Raw genomic sequence first — 22731 nt, forward strand, 5'->3', positions numbered from 1 at the left:
TGAGCGGTGACGTCCTATTCAAATTTACACTCCTGCAATTTGGTTGTGCATGTACACTTCCTATATTGTGGGCATAGCCTCGACTCCATTGTTTACTGCCTTTGTTTATTCGCAGATCACTGGTGTTTAAAGTACGATTTGTGAGAGGGACTGGAGAATAAATGCACCCTTTACGTGTTCAGAAGGTGAACCGGTGTCCTATCTGGCATGGAGACAAACTTCCTCTCTGCCCTTGGATTTCCAAGCACATCGGCAGGGGCTTGGTATCCCCCGGTCTGTGGAGTGAAAGATTGGGCGTCTTGCCGTGTTGGGAATGTGAAAATGTTGATTCATTTCGAATACAACTATATCTTATCTTTAGGCCCATTGAGAAGGGATCTCCAAGTAGTTTAAAAGAATCCCCAGACAATGGCTTAGTGATACAGAACAAAGCAGGCAGAGCATCACATTCAGTAGACACTGTTCTCAATCAGCACCCTTTCCCACAACTATTCTCTGACGCTACGGGATACTTTTATGTAATAATGAAACAAATTTCCTTGAAAGATCTCAACTTTAGTGTGTGTGTGTGTGTGTGTGTGTGTGTGTGTGTGTGTGTGTGTTAAAGAGGGAGAGAGATACTGTATTTAATAAATGTGATAATGCATTATGTTGTAAGATCGTCTATAGACACGACTAGCGAAAGCCTTGTGCCAATGTATTTACTAGTAATCGTGAATAGTAATGATTAATATAGGCCTAATAAATGTATTGAGCCCTTAGGATATTAAGTACATTTTAACATTTGTTTTCATTCTGTACTAAGATGTAGATCTGTCGTTGTTGTTTCTGCTTTTTGACATTGAGCTGCCCTTGACTATATGGTATCATACACGACTGTACGTTTGAAAAAGATCGACACCATAATGATGACAGAAAACACATGACTGTGTTGAGCTGAGCTGGAGAATATTGTTTGGTGCATGTCCTCACCTGTATATCATAGCATGACTGCTTGTGGCCATATCGCCAGCAGCTCCACCCTCCACCCCTATTTCACAACTGTCATTTGGAATCTAAAGTTTGTGACAAATCATTAAGCTATACTTTAGCCTATGTTTTTCCTGTTCTTGTTTGCTAAATATCTAGGAGCCATGTGGATAAATAGGTCAATATTGCTGGTTTCTTTCGCATAGGAATTGTGTAAATATTAATTATATTATAGCATTTATTAATTTATTAATGATATTAATACATGTATTAATTATATTAATATCATTAACATTTTCAATATAAAATGGTAGATGGAATTCAATCAAACATATCTGGCCAAGGTGAGAATAGTCTACTTGTTACCCATGGCAGGCACAAAAAAAGAGTTGTGTGACCTAAGGCCCTTTTTAGACATTTTTGTTCAGGGGACATGAAGGTGCAGATCTCGATATAGACTAATCACTGCAGTCAAAGAAAACCAAGACATTTGAAATGCTATATATTCTGCATATAAATCTAGTCTATTTCTTGCATCTTTAAAAAAAAAAACTATTATAGGCCTTTTCTTTTTTGTCAAAATATGTTGCCACTTACTGTAGTCATTGGGAGGATCAAAACCTTTTTTTCCTCCATCGTCAATACACAACTGGATATAGACATCTCGATACGTTATGACAAGATAAAAAAAAAACAGCTTTTTTCGTGGTGTAATGTTTGAAGTAATTCATCCTACAAGTGTTTTTCTTCGACATAATAGACCCCTTTTTTAATAGTTAAGAGATGCTGATGTTGATATTTTCAATAAAAACGAATATTGTCATTCTAAGTCAAATATATAAGACATATCCATGGGTTTATCTGGTGCTGCCACTGTTGATGCTGCTACTGGTATAGGCCTATGCATACAACTACTACAACCACTACTACTAATAATATTTAATATTTTATTATTATCATAATTGTATTGCTGCGTAGGCTATACATTTTAAAAAAAATCCACCATTGTGTTCAGAAGAAAATCCAAATAACACTTTAATATAGATTCTGTTCTTGTTGTCAACTACAACAATACACATTTACAAGCCATAAATAAGAATTACACAATTGATTGAAGAACTTCAGTCTCCCACAATGCATTAAAATCATTTAAAATTCCCGCTATTCAGATGCATTTTACAGTAGGCTAATCATCTTTTGGTCCATTCTCAAAGCAGACTTTTAAACAGATGTTTGACACATTATTATTAACATTCCTTTACAAAATAATTACTAAACCAACTTGACAACTAAATCAGTGGGAAACGTCAAAAATATATGGAATAGGCCTACATAATATGCACAAACTATAATTTTACAAATGTACAAATTGCTGAAAAAGGTCTGTTTGAGGTTTGGGGTCAACGTTTATGAGGAGTTCATAATAGGCCTGGAGTAGACGCCATGATAGTAAGATGCATCAGCGGGTATTGACGAGGAATCTAAGCCCGTTTTGCCCATTGAACCCATGGATAGCGCCCCGGCCATGGGGGAACCGTAGCCGGAATAGTGCATCACCTGCTCGTAAGTCTTTAGATCCATTTTGTGATGCTGTTGCTCAGAGGACATAAGGTTGTTGATGGAAAAGGGGTGGTTGAACGAGTAGTGATGCTCGGGTTTCAGGTGTGCTTCGTGTGCGAGGACCGAGTGATGCTGGGACATGAGGTGTCCATGTGCCTGGGAATGGGACACCGGTGAGGTAGCGTGCTCTGGACTCAGAGCCTGGGTCGACTTCATGTCTGACAGAGACCTTTTGTGGTCGTTGGGGGACAGGTTGGAATGGGGGGACTCGTTGCCATTGCAACTCTCCGAGCTGCTGTTGGAGCCGCCTTCTGATGTCTTCCGACCCGACTCCTTGCACATCTTCTTTTGGCCGGCACACTTAAACCGTTTCTGCCTCCTCAGATAGCAGCCGTTCTCGAACATGTTCCCCGAATCCGGGTGGAGGGTCCAAAACGAGCCCTTTCCAGGCTTATCTGGGGATCGAGGCACTTTGAGGAAACAATCATTGAAGGATAGAGAGTGGCGAATTGAGTTCTGCCAGCGTTGCTGGTTCTGTCGGTAGAACGGGAAAAGGTCCATGATCCACTGATAGATCTCAGCCAGCGTTAGCATCTTGCTGGGGGACTGTTGTATAGCCATAGTGATGAGGGAAATGTAAGAGTATGGGGGCTTGGCGTGAGTGTAGCTCCTCCGGTATGTCTTGGGATCCCTAGATCTGTTGATGCTGGACTGTCCATACATGGGGCTCATGGCGTTCATGTTGGCGTAGGAGGAGGTTAGGGAGTTCATGGACTGAGGCTGCGCGGTCATGGGGCTCATGTTGGGGCTGAGCGCAGCGCTCATGGCTGTCATGCCCGCGCCCATGCTGTTCATGGCTCCAGAGCCTGGTGACATGCCGGCCATGGAGGGGCTCATGGCTGTGTTCACGTATGACATGTTCATGGAGTTGGCTGCCATGTTGGCCGTGGTGCTCATGCCCGACATGCTCATGTAGGTGTTCATTGAGTTCATGCCCAGGCCTGTGTTCATGTTGCCAACCGAGGAGTAACACTAGAAAGCAAGACGGAAAACAAAGATTGTTAGCCTGTTATGTATTGAGATTTTAGGAAGTTTGGCACTACAGCCTATAGATGTGTAGTATACTTAATATAGCTATGCTACTAAAATAATAACAGTAGCCTACTATCAGCAATAATAATAACAATCAACAACAATACGATCATCATTAGGCCTATTATTTAAACGGTGTGATAATAAATTGGTGTGAAAGCAAGCAATCCCGCTGCAGTTTCGTGCTCTGTTGAAAGTCTACATTTGGTAAAGAACATTTCTTGACAGTAATATAATTTCACTCAATGATGTGACCAATTGTAATGTCTAGCCAACATCAAGCAAGTAAAAACGAAGAGTTGTCACCATGTCTTACCTCAGCTAAACATCTTAAAAATAGAAACTCGATCAACTTGTGTGTAAATTCTAGTGTGTAATAAGCATAGCTATATGTGGACGATATTAGGCTAAAGAACCTGCAACACAAATATTTGCTCCATGGGTAAAAAAAATAATAATTCAACTGTGTATGATTTTGTAAAGATAAATGTAGACATATGCAATTACAATCTGAGTAAAACGTTTCCCCAACATGTCAAGAACATCTTTGTTAGGATAGTGCCGTGAGTTGAGATGGAGCAGGATTTGGAGGCGCCTCAAGTCAATATTTGATCACAAAGTTAATATTATCTCTGGGCTAATATTGAATTGTATAAAATGGGATCGGCTTTAGACGAAAACATATATTTCAGGTACCCACCTCGGGCTCTCCGTAGTAGGTGCTCCAGTCTGTGTGTTCGTGTCCTTCCATTTTAACTGCTCCAAGCATCATGGAAGTTCCGAATAGTTTTCAAACCGTTTCTCCGCAGAAGAAATGGCAAAACGCGCTCTAACAGACGGTGATTTGGGACCACGGGGTATTCGGGTCGATGGTAGCCTATGCTCTGTCAAGGACTGGCGCATGTGTGGTCTGTCTTTCAGCCAGCCGTGCCCAGGGGCGCTGAAAAGCGTCTGGTGATGACTGGAGTTGAAATGACGTTCAAAGCTGGTTGTAAACGCTATGATATAGGTCTGTGCGCCAGTCGAGCCTCCAATCCCTAGCCTACTTCTTCGCTTGCCCTATTTGAATAATCTCCTCACACCTAGGCGTGAGACTCATCGACTTGCCCCCTATTGTACACCTGTGCGAACTAAAAAGAACAGCCTCATGAAAAGATTCACTATAAACTAATCTTATTTAGGGGGGGGGGGGGGGGGTTAAGTGCTGCTTTAACGCTGCTTTTTCATCGTGCTCGTTATTTATCCTGTGATGTTATTTTTCAGACGTTGCTTGAAAAAGTAATTTAAAAGCATCGTAATTGTTTTTCCCATCAAGGCCTGAGGTCTTTATCAGTATTTGACGAGGAAATGTACTTGTTCACTAGTCTACTCCTTCTTATTGAAGTGTTTTAACAAATTAACCGAATTAAAAATAGCTTTGGTGAGGCGATAGAGCAATTATGTAGTTTAAATGTATCACTTAGTCGATATCATTTGTAGCCTAAACTAAACATTCAGGGTATTCAACCAGTTTTACAGTAAGAACTCATTATTGGCCCCTGAAGAATAATATTGATATTTTAAACCCCTATTGCGCAAGCAATAATCCCACATGGGCCTAATATGTTTTTAATTTTATTTTTTTTTAATTTTACCTTTATTTAACCAGGCAAGTCAGTTAAGAACAAATTCTTATTTTCAATGACGGCCTGGGAACAGTGGGTTAACTGCCTGTTCAGGGGCAGAACGACAGATTTGTACCTTGTCAGCTCGGGGGTTTGAACTCACAACCTTCCGGTTACTAGTCCAACGCTCTAACCACTAGGCTACCCTGCCGCCCCCTATGTATAGCAAATATATATATATATCACAACCGGCGGTGATTGGGGGTCCCATAGGTCAGCGCACAATTGGCCCAGCGTCGTCCGGGTTTGGCCTAGTTAAATAATAATATATTAATATATATATATAGTTAAATAGTAATAAGTAAATAATAATATATTAATATATATATATATATATATATATATATATATATATATATATATATATATATTATATTATTATTTAACTAGGCCAAACCCGGCCGACGCTGGGCCAATTGTGCGCTGACCTATGGGACCCCCAATCACCGCCGGTTGTGATACAGCCTGGATTCGCAACCAGTGCCTTAAACCACTGCGCCACTCGGGAACCTCCATATTGCCAGTTTATATTTATTTTAATTTAATAAGGTATTATTCACTTGGCTGCTTCTATTGCTATTAAATGTGTGGACTAAAATAGGCCAGATGAAGTATAGTCCGTGTACGCGCGTGAGGGTCAAGGTGTGGACTATTGATTGCTGAGGACACACGCGCTGCTGTTAGCTAGATACATTTAAACAAAGTAAAGTTTATTCAATGTGTTTGAGCACTGACGATTTAACGGATCACCTCAACGTAGGCCGTCATTGTAAAATAAGAACGTGTTCTTAACTGGTTTGCCTAGTTAAATACATTTTAAATAAAACAACATTTTAAAAAATGAAGGTAGGAAGGCTCAGGGAGAATGATTTAGGCTAGAATAAAATCATCCAGCCAATTATAATAATCAATATTATAATTGTCCATATTTTCTCCCTGTCCACATTTCCCCCCTACATATTTTATAAAACATAATAACGACAATGTTTTAAGGTTTCTCTATTATCAAATCAAACGAAAATTAATAGTTTTTTAATTAGGCTATTTCTATGGGTTTGTTTAAGAAGATTGAAGTTTCATAGCGCCCTCTCTTGGTTATATTTGTCCAACAATAATAGTTCGGCGCATTTGGTCATAAAACAACACCCTTTAACATCTATCTATACACTCACTAGACTATATACACACACACTACATAGACACTCCAACACAAAACCCACACACACATTCTCAGACACTACACATACATACATATACATACATACATACATACACATATATATATATATGCAAACAGACACAACACAAACACATTCACACTCCTTTGCTACTGCTAATCTGTTCTTTATTTTACGCGTATTATTATTTTACATTTTAGTCATTTATCAAACGTTCGTATCCAGAGCGACTTGCAGTAGTGGCTGCATACGTTTTACCTACTTTTTTTTCGTACTTGTCCCTGGCGGGAATCAAACCAATTTGGGACGTTTACATGAGCGAATGTGTGGAGGGGATATGCTGGTTTACAATTAATTACAGAATTAGCTAAATATCTTACATTATGTTGTCCAGTTGGTCATGTATAAAGCAAATTGTCATCCATAAAATGTGTTTCATAATGACTTTCCTTCAACATTCCTTTGTGACAGTCTGGCCAGTCACATTTGACCCTATTTATGTACAGACCTGAGAAGTTTGGAAACAGGTCAATGACGTTGGCGTTGCAAGTGCCATACTCTACCAACTGAGCCACACCGGACCTATTAGCTATCCTGATGCCTAGTCACTTTACCCTGACTTCATGTACATATCTACTTCAAATACCTCATACCTCTATTTCATTTTATTCCTCGTGTTACTATTATTATTTATATTATTATTTTTTAAACTCTCCATCGTTGAGAAGGGCTCGTCAGTAAGCATTTCATGGTAAAGTATACACCAGTTGATGTGACAAATACAATTTAATTTGATTTTTTTACTAACTCCCTGTCATGCAGCGAGTCATTGGCCCAAGCATTTGGGACATTAATAAAATATTTACTGTATCAAGGCGAGGACAGAGTGGTGCCAGCCACGTGCTGTTGGTTGGTTGAACGTCTGTTTGACTGTACATAGACTAAGAACATAACTATCGGTAAAACCCATTATTAAAGGAGAGTAAACCGTGCCATGTTGACGAGGGGCCAACAGACAGTCTTCTTAACTTGGTAATTAGATCGTGCACCTCTTGCTATGTTTAAGGAAACATTTACTTTAATTTATTGAGAAGCATAACATAAGCCTCAATCTGCATGGTTTGGACATTAAAAAGTATTAATTCTGTAATTAATTGTTAAAAAGCATATCCCGAAGCATGTACTCTCATGTAAAGGTCACAAATTGGTTTGTTTTATAAAAACAAAACTACAACATAACATTATAATTGCCATATAACAATGGATTTAGACCATTTCAACAAACTGAGACTTACACATCCATCAGTCCTTTGTCATGTTTGCTTGTATGGCGATGAGTGCAATAATAACTTGTCCAATAGGTGACAGAAAAGGATCCCACACTTTTTTCACAGTTCACAGAAGGGGTTGTGCTATAGTTCTTTAACGCTGGCATCGCAGTGCAATATCCCCTTACAAACTGGTTGGTATGGTCAGCTTAACATAAAGGCACATTATGCTTTGATTTTATGGAGATCTTGAATTCTATTCTCGGACAATTTGTCATTCATACCAGGTACTGGAAACTAAGGGGACAAGGCAGCTCTTGGGATACAATTATTTCTTGTCTGCCTCCATGAATGAAACATTGAATATGATTATGATACTACAGCACTTGAATTTATGTCTCTAGCCCACAGGTGCACAGCTCCAGGCTTCAAAGGCCACTTCCAAACACTGTGGCCCTAAAGAACCTGAGTTGAATCCTCTAGTTATTTCCAAACTAAAGATGTCCTTGAGGAACTATAAAGGGAAAACCTTAGTTTCCCCAGGGTTATTTTATCTCAAGGGTCACAAACACAAAGTGACAGTCTGACACCTGTGCTATCACAACACACCTTCCATCACATAATCTTGTCACGCCATCCTATTACATCACCCTATAACACCATCCTATTGCGGTCATCCTATTATGCCATCCTATTACATCATCCTATTATCTCACCCTATAACATCATCCTATTACATCACACTATAACACCATCCTATTGCGGTCATCCTATTATGCCATCCTATTACATCATCCTATTATCTCACCCTATAACATTATCCTATTACATCACACTATAACATCATCCTATAACACCATCCTATTATTTCACCCTATAACATCATCCTGTTACATCATCTCACCCTATAACATTATCCTATTACATCACCCTATAACATCATCCTGTTACATTATCCTATTATTTCACCCTATAACATCATCCTGTTACATCATCCTATTACATCATCCTATTATCTCACCCTATAACATCATCCTATTACGCCATCCTATTACATCATCCTATTATTTCACCCTATAACATCATCCTATTACGCCGTCTTATTATGCCATCCTATTACATCATCCTATTATGCTGTCCTATTATGCCATATCACAAAGCTTAGTTTGCTGGATCCCCTTCACCTCAGGGTCATCTATAAGTGCCTGAGAGAGGTATGGAAACAGAGCTGGGCTGGGGGATGAAAACTTAGCACTTTCTGCTCCGTGAGAAAGGCGGGACCATCTAACATTCTTTCAAACACCTAGGAGTTGTTGGCTGGAATGTGTTACTTTAAGTTTCACATTCAAAGTAGGATTTCTTTCCACTGTGCTGCATCAGTTTTCACTTTAGTTTCCACCTTTTGAGTTTTTATTGCATTACTTTCCTCTGAGGCACCTCCTCATACAAAACACTGGGGCCAATAGGTTAAGCTTGCGAATCATCAAAATAAAATGAATAAAGATCCTCTTTCTTCAGAAAGTGATGGAAAAATATTTGCTTGCAAGTGCCCATGGTGACAGTAAACATACCAGAGCAGGCCCTGGGTTTGGACTTACCATTATCTGCCACAGCTGCGACAACGCCTGTTGGCTGCAGGTTTGCGGCTTGCCGCAGTGTGTTTACCTGGAAATGAATCTGAAAAGCGACTAGACGGGGAAGGCATACAACCCGGCTAAATGAAGACAGGACAGCCATAGTGATGTGATTCAGAGGGAGGGGGCAGCAGTTATTACACGGACTCATCCCACTGGGTCCTGGGGCAAACACGGGCGTAAATGGACTAAGGATTTCCTCAAATACGTACCTTTTGATATTGAGAGGAATGCACTGAGGAATGCCACGCAATAGCCTATGTTTTATGTTTGCTGTATCTAGGGCCTGGTTATTTCATTTGTGATACTTTTCTCTTGTCATGTAAAAAGGAGGCCTAAGCTGAGTGATGCTCTGCATCGATCAAACAAGGTGACTGTCTAGTGTCTACTCAGTGGACCACAGGAGGAGATATCATGGGACCCAACATCTTGAGATGCAACAGTCAGATGCTCAAATTGTTAAGAGCAAAGGACTTTGAAAGACATAATACAACAAGAGGTACAGGGTCATGTGTGGAGCGTGCTTTGTGATGTTAGCTACTGAACCATTCTTATCTTTGTCCATGAGCCTCCATTTTTTGGTGAAATATTGTATGTACAATTGCTTTGACACAACAAACTTGCATATTGCTCCAGCATGTTATGTTAAACCATTTGAACTGATGTGTATTAGGGCAAAATATGTAATATTGCCTACATATGCTCTGCTAAACATGTGTATGCAACCAGTACAATTTGATTTGATTTATTCATTAGCAGAGTCAATACACATTTAATCACAGACAGAAGGCAATTAAACGTGAGGCCAAGTAGTGCTATGCTAATTAACCTGGTGTGATACCATGGGAAGAACTGTGTCTAATATCACTTCAACCAGCCCTGATAAACTGTCAGGTACTGTCATTCACATTCACCTGCTATGCTCTAAAATCACAGGCTGCAATCAGGGCTGATTGGAAATGAATCAATCAGTTACTAGTCCATCTAATGGTAAACATTATCAAGGAATTTCTCAAAAAGCTACCTTTGCACTTGTTTTGATGCATATACAGTGCCTTGCGAAAGTATTCGGCCCCCTTGAACTTTGCGACCTTTTGCCACATTTCAGGCTTCAAACATAAAGATATAAAACTGTATTTTTTTGTGAAGAATCAACAACAAGTGGGACACAATCATGAAGTGGTACGACATTTATTGGATATTTCAAACTTTTTTAACAAATCAAAAACTGAAAAATTGGGCGTGCAAAATTATTCAGCCCCCTTAAGTTAATACTTTGTAGCGCCACCTTTTGCTGCGATTACAGCTGTAAGTCGCTTGGGGTATGTCTCTATCAGTTTTGCACATCGAGAGACTGACATTCCCTCAACAAACTCTCCCTCAACGTGTTCAAGACAAACGAGATGATCGTGGACTACAGGAAAAGGAGAGCCGAGCACGCCCCCATTCTCATCGACAGGGCTATGGTGGAATAGGTTGAGAGCTTCAAGATCATTGGTATCCACATCACCAACAAACTATCATGGTCCAAACACACCAAGACAGTCATGAAGAGGGCACAACACGCCTATTTCCCCTCAGGAGACTGAAAAGATTTGTCATTAGTCCTCAGCTCCTCAAAAAGTTAAGCAGCTGCTACTTTGTAGCGGCACCTTTTGCTGCGATTACTGCTGTAAGTCGCTTGGGGTATGTCTCTATCAGTTTTGCACATCGAGAGACTGAAATGTTTTCCCATTCCTCCTTGCAAAACAGCTCGAGCTCAGTGAGGTTGGATGGAGAGCATTTGTGAACAGCAGTTTTCAGTTCTTTCCACAGATTCTCGATTGGATTCAGGTCTGGACTTTGACTTGGCCATTCTAACACCTGGATATGTTTATTTTTGAACCATTCCATTTTAGATTTTGCTTTATGTTTTGTATCATTGTCTTGTTGGAAGACAAATCTCCGTCCCAGTCTCAGGTCTTTTGCAGACTCCATCATCAGGTTTTCTTCCAGAATGGTCCTGTATTTGGCTCCATCTATCTTCCCATCAATTTTAACCATCTTCCCTGTCCCTGCTGAAGAAAAGCAGGCCCAAACCATGATGCTGCCACCACCATGTTTGACAGTGTGGATGGTGTGTTCAGGGTGATGAGCTGTGTTGCTTTTACGCCAAACATAACGCTTTGCATTGTTGCCAAAAAGTTCAATTTTGGTTTCATCTGACCAGAGCACCTTCTTCCACATGTTTGGTGTGTCTCCCAGGTGGCTTGTGGCAAACTTTAAACGACACTTTTTATGGATATCTTTAAGAAATGGCTTTCTTCTTGCCACTCTTCCATAAAGGCCAGATTTGTGCAATATACGACTGATTGTTGTCCTATTGACAGTCTCCCACCTCAGCTGTAGATCTCTGCAGTTCATCCAGAGTGATCATGGGCCTCTTGGCTGCATCTCTGATCAGTCTTCTCCTTGTATGAGCTGAAAGTTTAGAGGGACGGCCAGGTCTTGGTAGATTTGCAGTGGTCTGATACTCCTTCCATTTCAATATTATCGCTTGCACAGTGCTCCTTGGGATGTTTAAAGCTTGGGAAATCTTTTTGTATCCAAATCCGGCTTTAAACTTCTTCACAACAGTATCTCGGACCTGCCTGGTGTGTTCCTTGTTCTTCATGATGCTCTCTGCGCTTTTAACGGACCTCTGAGACTATCACGGTGCAGGTGCATTTATACGGACACTTGATTACACACAGGTGGATTGTATTTATCATCATTAGTCATTTAGGTCAACATTGGATCATTCAGAGATCCTCACTGAACTTGTGGAGAGAGTTTGCTGCACTGAAAGTAAAGGGGCTGAATAATTTTGCACGCCCAATTTTTCAGTTTTTGATTTGTTAAAAAAGTTTGAAATATCCAATAAATGTCGTTCCACTTCATGATTGTGTCCCACTTGTTGTTGATTCTTCACAAAAAAATACAGTTTTATATATTTATGTTTGAAGCCTGAAATGTGGCAAAAGGTCGCAAAGTTCAAGGGGGCCGAATACTTTCGCAAGGCACTGTATATGGAATAATTGACCAGCTATTCCTTGTTATCGTCAAATGCAAATTTCATAGCTTCATGTTGTGTTTTTTTTAACACATTCTGTGTGTTATATTATTGAGCACATACAAGTACAGACATTGTGATAGTCTGAAACATAACAGCTTATTCCAATCATCCCTACGACTTCAGATCTCGAAATCCATTGAGCTGAATCTGAGAAACAAAAGGGACTTGTTTAGAAAACATTCACGTATCAGTTATTCATCTGCCTGTCGGGGGCATTTGGCCATTTCCTTTTCCATCAGTCCCATATCTGCAGCTGTCTTATCTGTATTCTAGGCTGATGGGGAATTTCAAGTTTGGTATTACCTCTGACACAGCCACGGATGACCTGAGCCTGCCGCCACAGACGCAAAGCCGAGCCTTTCATTCAACTTACTATGAAGCTCTCCACTAGATCCCACTGGCTCAGAGGCAGAAATGCATTTCTACCATCACACCGGACTACCTCGGTTTATAAGTAACATCTGTGATTAAACACAATAGAGTGAAATTAAAAGCTGGTGTGTCCGTGGAGAGCTGATCTCTGTTCAGTCGTCCAGCACCCTTATCTTCCGGTAGCCATCCATATGTAGATGTATCATTTGTAGTGTTAACTGAGGAACATAGCGGGGGCAGTTTGGGTAATGAAGAAGGCTCAAACAGATCTGCCTACGTGTCACTCCAGGATCTTGGCGGTAAAGCTTCCCTGCCTGCCCAACAACATAAGTCCCCAATCTGTGTTAGTTTACCCGTGAACATTCTTGGCAGAGTCTTAGTGAGACTGTAAATTTGGCATTTTACCGTCCCTGACAGCTAACAGGCCATTGGCAAAGGAGGTCCAATGACACAGTCACTCAACAGATTTGCACCTCATCAGCCTCCTGCAGCTTCGGACAAATATGGCCCTGCCTCACATAAAACACAATGGAGCAGCCACCGCTAAACAGCCGCTCAGCAGGGGAGCCCCCAACAAAACTTCCTGCTCTGCCCTTTCTCCAGGCTACAGCTGCACCAGGGGCCCTTCCCCACCCCAACCGGCAAGATGTGGGTATTTCAGGTGAGCAAATATTGCCACTTGCCTAAGAGTTCAATGGCCATCCCATTCTGGGGTGCGTATTGTGCCTGCTTGCAGGAGCGTACATATGGCCCCACGCAGCAGCCCTGCCAGTGTCAAGTTATGTGAAACCTTCAGCCACAGCTGGGCTCAACAAATCTGCATTTACCAGCATTGAGGAAATCATTCATTATCAAATCAAATCAAATTGTATTAGTCACATGCGCCAAATAAAACAGGTGAAATGCTTACTTACGAGCCCACAACCAACAATGCAGTTTCAAAAGTCATCGCAAAAATATAATGGACAATAAACTTCTGTCACCCTCCACAGTCACTGTAGTATATCAAGAAGTAAACCTGGACATTTTGCATTCTTCTGACTCCAGTGGTCAGAGATTGCTTCTGGCATCGCATAGCAAAAACCTGACTTTAGTGACAAAACCCTTGTTATTATCCTAATTCATTATTTATTCTCTAACATACATGCTACTTTATTTGCCTTTATTGAAAATGGGCACATATGCTACTCCCATGACTCTCGTCATTAGGCTGTGTTGCGGATAGGTAAACAGGCAGGGGAATTTAAAGTTGATCTTGTCAGCCACTCGCCATTTTTAAAACACCTTTGTCCCTAATACACATACACAAAGGTGTAAATGCCCCCAGTCGTTGCTTTCAATTCTCACCTGGGCCTTAATGTGAATAAAAAGATAGGGAAAATAAATAATGTCGGCTGTGAGATTGCATTAGAGATTTGAGACATGGACATTACCTGTTCCTGTTTGTCCTCCAGGAAGGACAGCAGAAACAAAGACATAGGGAATGTTAAAAGAATACAGAATTAAACCTTTGGAGTAAACATTGTAGCGAAGTCGGTTTATTTGTCGGTTTGATTCAGTGTGTCACATCATTTTGGTTTCCCAGGCTACCTGGTAAGAGTGCTTTGGTATATTCTGGATGGTTTATAATAGACTCTATATGCTAAAAAAAAAATCTTCACACTATGTCATTCTTGGACTGGCTAATCAAATGATGTGTGGCAGGATGGAAGGATGATGAGTGAGTGCTACAGCACAATCTATCTTGAGATGAAGATTTCTTAATACGAGCGGAATGCTGTATAATCTTGAAGACATTTATGATTAGCTTACATAAAGACTAGGTCTATAACTACGTGTATTGGGTCTGCTGGTGCGCTATGATATAGAGGGAGGCTGTATCACCCAGACATAACAACAAAAAAAAACAGGCCTGGCCAGGCCTGACCTGAGAGGGATCCTATGCCATCACACTGAAATGGAACCAGCCCACCACAGTGCAAACAAGATTTCTCCCCAATCCCAGACGAATCTTGTCTGTGAAAGGGTTTGCTCTTGTGTTGTTTGTTTGCTTATTTGGTCTATACCCATGGACACCCTGAATGGAGAAAGAAGGGGCACGAGCCATCACTAGACCTCCACAGGAGGTGACGAGAAGTACAGTGATTGTATTGAGCAAAGCTGCTCTCAAATCCAAGCAGACATGAGTACCCCACCAAGACAGACTCCCGTCTCTATGAGCCTTTGTTACATGAAAAAATGAATGGTTTTTCCCTCCACATACTATACTTGTGTGTAAATGTGTAGACACAGAAAGAGGGTGAATTGTGTTATCTGCTGTGTGGGAAAATATGCATTTCTCATCTAAAGTATCATGAAACATAAGGACATCATTCATCACATTGTGTGCAATGTAAGCTGTCTCACAGAGGATTATGTATTTTCCTTTCGCTAAAGACAAAATATTTGGTATGTTCAAAATCAAATCAAATGTTATTTGTCACATGTGCCGAATACAAGGTATTGTCATGTGTGCTCCCTCTCCAGCCTCTAGGTCACCAGGCTGCTCGTTATGGCGCACCCCTGTCACAATCGTTACGCGCGCCTGCGTGTCATCAGACTCACCTAGACTCCATCATCTCCTTGATTACCTTCCCTATATATGTCACTCCCTTTGGTTCCTTCCCCAGGCGTTATTGTTTCTGTTTCATGTCTGTGTGCTGTTAGTTTTTCTTGTTTTGTATTATGTTCCATTAATTTTATTAAAACACTCACTCCCTGAACTTGCAGGATCTTACAGTGAAATGCTTACTTACAAGCCCTTAACCAACAATGCAGTTAAGAAAAACAAGTGTTAAGAAAGTATTTACTAAAATAAACTGGAGTAAAAAAAAAGAAAATAGAAAAAGTGGAAATTATTAAATAGCAACAATCAAATAAAAGGAACAAGGCTACATACAGGGGGTACCAGTACAGAGTCAATGTGCAGGGGCACAGGTTAGTCGAGGTAATTGAAGTAATACGTACATGTACAGTGCCTTGCGAAAGTATTCGGCCCCCTTGAACTTTGCGACCTTTTGCCACATTTCAGGCTTCAAACATAAAGATATAAAACTGTATTTTTTTGTGAAGAATCAACAACAAGTGGGACACAATCATGAAGTGGAACGACATTTATTGGATATTTCAAACTTTTTTAACAAATCAAAAACTGAAAAATTGGGCGTGCTAAATTATTCAGCCCCTTTACTTTCAGTGCAGCAAACTCTCTCCACAAGTTCAGTGAGGATCTCTGAATGATCCAATGTTGACCTAAATGACTAATGATGATAAATACAATCCACCTGTGTGTAATCAAGTCTCCGTATAAATGCACCTGCACTGTGATAGTCTCAGAGGTCCGTTAAAAGCGCAGAGAGCATCATGAAGAACAAGGAACACACCAGGCAGGTCCGAGATACTGTTGTGAAGAAGTTTAAAGCCGGATTTGGATACAAAAAGATTTCCCAAGCTTTAAACATCCCAAGGAGCACTGTGCAAGCGATAATATTGAAATGGAAGGAGTATCAGACCACTGCAAATCTACCAAGACCTGGCCGTCCCTCTAAACTTTCAGCTCATACAAGGAGAAGACTGATCAGAGATGCAGCCAAGAGGCCCATGATCACTTTGGATGAACTGCAGAGATCTACAGCTGAGGTGGGAGACTCTGTCCATAGGACAACAATCGTATATCGTCGTATATTGCACAAATCTGGCCTTTATGGAAGAGTGGCAAGAAGAAAGCCATTTCTTAAAGATATCCATAAAAAGTGTTGTTTAAAGTTTGCCACAGGCCACCTGGGAGACACACCAAACATGTGGAAGAAGGTGCTCTGGTCAGATGAAACCAAAATTGAACTTTTTGGCAACAATGCAAAACGTTATGTTTGGCGTAAAAGCAACACAGCTCATCACCCTGAACACACCATCCACACTGTCAAACATGGTGGTGGCAGCATCATGGTTTGGGCCTGCTTTTCTTCAGCAGGGACAGGGAAGATGTCATGTACTGTCATGTTGTGTCTTGTCTCTGTCCTTTCCCTTCACCCTGTCTCCCTCTGCTGGTCGTTGTTAGGTTACCTTTTCTCCCCCGCTTTCCCCCAGCTGTTCCTTGTCTCCTCTAACTACCCATTCACCCCGTTTCCCACCTGTTCCCTTTTTCCCTCTGATTAGGTCCCTATATCTCTCCCTGTTTCTGTTCCTGTCCTTGTCGGATTCTTGTTTGTTGTGTTTCATGCCTGAGCCAGACTATCGTCATGTTTGCTGTAACCTTGTCCTGTCCTGTCGGAATCTGCCGGTCTATCTGAGCCTACCTATGTTTGGTTATTAAAGAAGCTCTGTTTAAGTTAGTTCGCTTTTGGGTTCTCATTCACTCACCATAACAGAAGATGGTTAAAATTGATGGGAAGATGGATGGAGCCAAATACAGGACCATTCTGGAAGAAAACCTGATGGAGTCTGCAAAAGACCTGAGACTGGGACGGAGATTTGTCTTCCAACAAGACAATGATACAAAACATAAAGCAAAATCTACAATGGAATGGTTCAAAAATAAACATATCCAGGTGTTAGAATGGCCAAGTCAAAGTCCAGACCTGAATCCAATCGAGAATCTGTGGAAAGAACTGAAAACTGCTGTTCACAAATGCTCTCCATCCAACCTCACTGAGCTCGAGCTGTTTTGCAAGGAGGAATGGGAAAACATTTCAGTCTCTCGATGTGCAAAACTGATAGAGACATACCCCAAGCGACTTACAGCAGTAATCGCAGCAAAAGGTGCCGCTACAAAGTAGCAGCTGCTTAACTTTTTGAGGAGCTGAGGACTAATGACAAATCTTTTCAGTCTCCTGAGGGGAAATAGGCGTGTTGTGCCCTCTTCATGACTGTCTTGGTGTGTTTGGACCATGATAGTTTGTTGGTGATGTGGATACCAATGATCTTGAAGCTCTCAACCTATTCCACCATAGCCCTGTCGATGAGAATGGGGGCGTGCTCGGCTCTCCTTTTCCTGTAGTCCACGATCATCTCGTTTGTCTTGAACACGTTGAGGGAGAGTTTGTAACTGCCAGGTCTCTGACCTCCTCCCTATAGGCTGTTGTAGGTGATCAGGCCTACCAACACTGTTGTGTCGTTGGCAAACTTAATGATGGTGTTGGAGTCGTGCTTGGCCATGCAGTCATGGGTGAACAGGAAATACAGGAGGGGACTGAGCACGCAACCCTGAGGGGCCCCAGTGTTGAGGATCAGTGTGACAGATGTGTTGTTACCTACCCTTACCACCTGGGGTGACCCATCAGGAAGTCCGGGATCCATTTGAAAAGCGAGGTGTTTAGTCCCAGGGTCCTTAGATTAGTGACGAGCTTTGGGGGCAGTATGGTGTTGAACGCTGAGCTGTAGTCAATGAATAGCATTCTCATGAAGGTGTTCCTTTTGTCCAGGTGGGAAAGGGCAGTGTGGAGTGCAATAGAGATTGTGTCATCTGTGGATCTGTTGGGGCAGTATGCAAATTGGGATGGGTCTGGGGTTTCTGGGATGATGGTGTTGATGTGAGCCTTGGCCAGCCTTTCAAAGCACTTCATGGCTACAGATGTGAGTGCTACGGGTCGGTAGTCATTTAAGCAGGTTACCTTGGTGTTCTTGGGCACAGGTTTGGTCAGGGACAGGTCAGGGACAGGTTGAAAATGTCAGTGAAGACACTTGCCAGTTGGTCAGCGCATGCTTGGAGTACATGTCCTTGTAATCTGTCTGGCCCTGCGGCCTTGTGAATGTTGACCTGTTTAAAGGTCTTACTCACTCAGATACGGAGCGTGTGGTCACACAGTCGTTCGGAACAGCTGGTGCTTTCATGGATGCTTCAGTGTTGCTTGCCTCGAAGCACTCATGGAAGTCTTTTAGCTCGTCTGGTAGGCTCGTGTCACTGGGCAGCTCGCGGCTGTGCTTCCCTTTTTAGTGCGTAATAGTTTGCAAGCCCTGCCACATCAGACGAGCGTCAGAGCCGGTGTAGTAGGATTCAATCTTAGTCCTGTATTGACGCTTGCCTGTTTTATGGAGGGCATAGCAGGATTACTTATAAGCGTCTGGGTTAGAGTCCTGCTCCTTGAAAGCGGCAGCTCTACACTTTAGCTCAGTGCGCATGTTGCTTGTAATCCATGGCTTCTGGTTGGGGTATGTGCGTACGGTCACTGTGGGGATGACATCATTGATGCAGTGATTGATGAAGCCAGTGACTGATGTGGTGTACTCCTCAATGCCATCTGAAAAATCATATATCATATCACATATTCCAGTCTGTGCTAGCAAAACAGTCCTGTAGCTTAGCATCTGCGTCATCTGACCACTTCCGTATTGAGCGAGTCACTGGTACTTGCTGCTTTAGTTTTTGCTTGTAAGCAGGAATCAGGAGGATAGAGTTATGGTCATATTTATCAAATGGAGGGCAAGGGAGATCTTTGTTCGCGTCTCTGTGTGTGGAGTAAAGGTGGTCTCAAGTTATTTTGCACAAGTGACATGCTGGTAGAAATTAGTTAAAAAGGCATTTAGGTTTCCCTGCATTAAAGTCCCCTGCCACTCGGAGCACTACCTTTGGATGAGAATTTTCTTGTTTTCTTATGGCCTTATACAGCTCGTTGAGTGCGGTCTTAGTGCCAGCATCAGTTTGTGGTGGTAAATAGACAGATACAGTTAAAGTCAGAAGTTTACATACACCTTAGCCAAATACATTTAATCTCAGTTTCACAATTCCTGACATTTAATCCTAGTAAAAAGTCCATATCTTAGGTCAGTTAGGATCACCATGTTATTTTAAGAATGAGAAATGTCAGAATAATAGTAGAGAGAATGATTTCTTTCAGCTTTTATTTCTTTCATCACATTCCCAGTGGGTCAGAAGTTAACATACATTCAATTAGTATTTTGTAGCATTGCCTTTAAATTGTTTAATTGTTTAAATTGTCAAACATTTTGGGTAGCCTTCCACAAGCTTCCCTGAATTTTGGCCCATTCCTCCTGACAGAGCTGGTGTAACTCAGTCAGGTTTGTAGACCTCCTTGCTCGCACACACTTTTTCAGTTCTGCCCAAAAATGTTCTATAGGATTGAGGTCAGGGCTTTGTGATGGCCACTCCAATACCTTGACTTTGTTGTCCTTAAGCCATTTTGCCAACAGAACACGTCTCCTTCCTGAGCGGTATGATGGCTAAGTGGTCCCATGGTGTTTATACTTGAGTACTATTGTTTGTATAGATGAACGTGGTACATTCTGGCATTTGGAAATTGCTCCCAAGGATGAACCAGACTTGTGGAGGTCTACAATTTTCTTTCTGAGGTCTTGGCTGATTTCTTTTGATTTTCCCATGATGTCAAGCAAGAGGCACTGAGTTTGAAGGTAGGCCTTGAAATACATCCACAGGTACACCTCCAATTGACTCAAATTATGTAAATTAGCCTATCAGAAGATTCTAAAGCCATGACATAATTTTCTGGAATTTTCCAAGCTGTTTAAAGGCAGTCAACTTAGTGTATGTAAACTTCTGACCCACTGGAATTGTGAGAGTGAATTATAAGTGAAATAATCTGTCTGAAAACAATTGTTGGAAAAATGACTTGTGTCATGCACAAAGTAGATGTCCTAACTGACTTGCCAAAACTATAGTTTGTTAACAAGATATTTGTGGAGTGGTTGAAAAACAAGTTTTAATGACTCCAACCTAAGTGTATGTCAACTTCCGACTTCAACTGTATATTATCCATGTCGTTGTTCAGCCAGAACTCAGTGAAACATAAGATATCACAGTTTTTAATGTCCCGCTGGTAGAATAGTCTTGATCGAAGCTCATCCAGTTTATTATCCAATGATTGCACGTTGGCTAAAAGGATGGATGATAGAGGCGGGTTACACACTTGTCGTCGGATTCTTATAAGGCACCCAGACCTACGTCCCCTATATCTCTGTGTCTTCTTCATGTGAAGGACAGAGATTTTGGCCTTATCCGGTGTCTGAAGGAAATACTTTGTGTCCGACTCGTTAAAGAAAAAATCTTTGTCCAGTACGAAGATTTTATTTTTTATTTATCTATTTTTTACTTAACACTTGTTTTTTTTCCTTAAAACTGCATTGTTGGTTAAGGGCTTGTAAGTAAGCATTTCACTGTAATACCTGTTGTATTTGGCAGGTACCCTAGTTGTTAGAGTGTTGGACAATAACCGAAAGGTTGCTGGATTAAATCCCGGAGCTGACAAGGTACAAATATGTCGTTCTGCCCCTGAACAAGGCAGTTAACACACTGTTCCCTGATAGGCCATCATTGTAAATAAGAATTTGTTCTTAACTGACTTGCCTGGTTAAATAAAGGTTAAATAAAAAAAATACAACATTTAAAAAATTCTGCGCATGTGACAAATAAAATGGGATTTTATTTGAACATGAAAAACTGCAGCCATCTGTTACGGCGCCATTGAACCATGTTAAAGACATGATATGGGAGATCCACCACCTCCGTTTGAGAGACATCACAATCATTGTTGAACTGATATATGTTACATGCAGCATTTTGCGAGAGAAATACATTTTAAGGATAGTTTCACCCGAGCTACAGGTCCCTGACCTGACTTTCCTCTAATGTAAAGCAACACCAGGTGGCAAGGCAATGAGGGTTCAATTATGTTGTTCTGCATGTGTCCCGAGGGGGGAGCCATTACACTTTATAAAAGAGCCGTAGAAATTATCACTTGGGGACTACATCTGGAGTTGATTACCTATATTTATATAATATATACGTACCAACCTGCTTGATCTGGGCTCTCTGAAATATTTTGAATCGTTTTGATGCACTGTCAAGCCTTCGGCCTACATCATAAGTAACGGAATGGTAGTAAACCTTGGCTGGAGACCAGAGGCTAAGGCCAACTGGTATAAATACAATGCCATTGTATGGAACACTCCTGCCATGGCTACTTCATTTTGGTAAGAAATCACTTACACTATTTCTCTGTAGTACAGCGGGATATCGAGAACATTCCATTTTCTTCCCCGCCAAATAGTCCCAGGATTGATAGCGTTTCAACCAAACAGATATTGGTCGCGTTGCTGACGCCTGGTAGATTTTACAACACGTGGATATGTATTTTACAGTTGTGCAAAGTAGAAATACTTCGTTACTGTACTTAAGTCGTTTTTTTGGGTATCAGTAATTTACTTTACTATTCATATTTCTGTCGATTTTTACTTCACTACATAAAAAATGAAAAAATGTATGCAAGTACTCCGATACATTTCCCCTAACACATTCGTTACTCGCAAAAAAATAAAAATCAATCTGAGGCTGGGAGAAAAATACGAATCATTCATGTTGGATGAAAGCAACATCGGCGAGTCGGTACACTCATGGGGGAAATTGTTTTGCAAGGCAGTAGGCGACGACATGCAGAGTTGATTCAATCCTCACCAGTTTGGGCAAATCCAAGGGTCCTAACGTGTAAACCCCACCCATCGGGAGCCTGTTCACGTTACTTGCCAACCCAGAACAGCCATCCACTCAGCAGCACTTTGCCTAAGTATGTCCGAAATCGCACAATTTTTAAATATGTTTTTATTTCACCTTTATTTAACCAGGTAGACTAGTTGAGAACAAGTTATCATTTACAACTGCGACCTGGCCAAGATAAAGCATAGCAATTCGACAAATACAACAACACAGAGTTACACAATCATGTCCGACATCGCTTTACCACTACTGACTGCAGAAGCACCAGCGCTGTGCTTACCACCTACTCAACTTAGTATCTACAGTCGATGCCCTGAAGCAACATCCACTGAGGCTTACAAAAAAGTGTCCCATTTAACATTTGGCCAGTGCCAAGCACTTTGGAACAAATGCGGAAG

The 22731-nt window shown here is 41.3% G+C and overlaps 1 protein-coding gene across 3 annotated transcripts; it reads right to left on the bottom strand.

Moving 5' to 3' along the window:
• Nucleotides 1-1902: 1902 nt before the first annotated feature.
• On the bottom strand, nucleotides 1903-22356 carry LOC110498035 (hepatocyte nuclear factor 3-beta-like). Of its 3 annotated transcripts, none has more exons than XM_036954956.1 (2): nucleotides 22295-22356; nucleotides 1903-3561 (listed from the first exon to the last, which is right to left on the bottom strand). In XM_036954956.1, exons 1-2 carry the CDS (start codon nucleotides 22337-22339, stop codon nucleotides 2377-2379), a joined length of 1230 nt encoding a protein of 409 aa, XP_036810851.1. In that variant the 5' UTR covers nucleotides 22340-22356; the 3' UTR covers nucleotides 1903-2376. The 3 variants fall into 3 exon arrangements, with proteins under 3 accessions (XP_036810851.1, XP_021430253.1, XP_021430252.1); XM_021574578.2 differs by lacking the exon at nucleotides 22295-22356 and adding an exon at nucleotides 21830-22117; XM_021574577.2 differs by lacking the exon at nucleotides 22295-22356 and adding an exon at nucleotides 4322-4723.
• Nucleotides 22357-22731: the final 375 nt, after the last annotated feature.

This window comes from Oncorhynchus mykiss, chromosome 19, assembly GCF_013265735.2.
Source record: "Oncorhynchus mykiss isolate Arlee chromosome 19, USDA_OmykA_1.1, whole genome shotgun sequence".
Classification (NCBI taxonomy): Eukaryota; Metazoa; Chordata; class Actinopteri; order Salmoniformes; family Salmonidae; genus Oncorhynchus; species Oncorhynchus mykiss.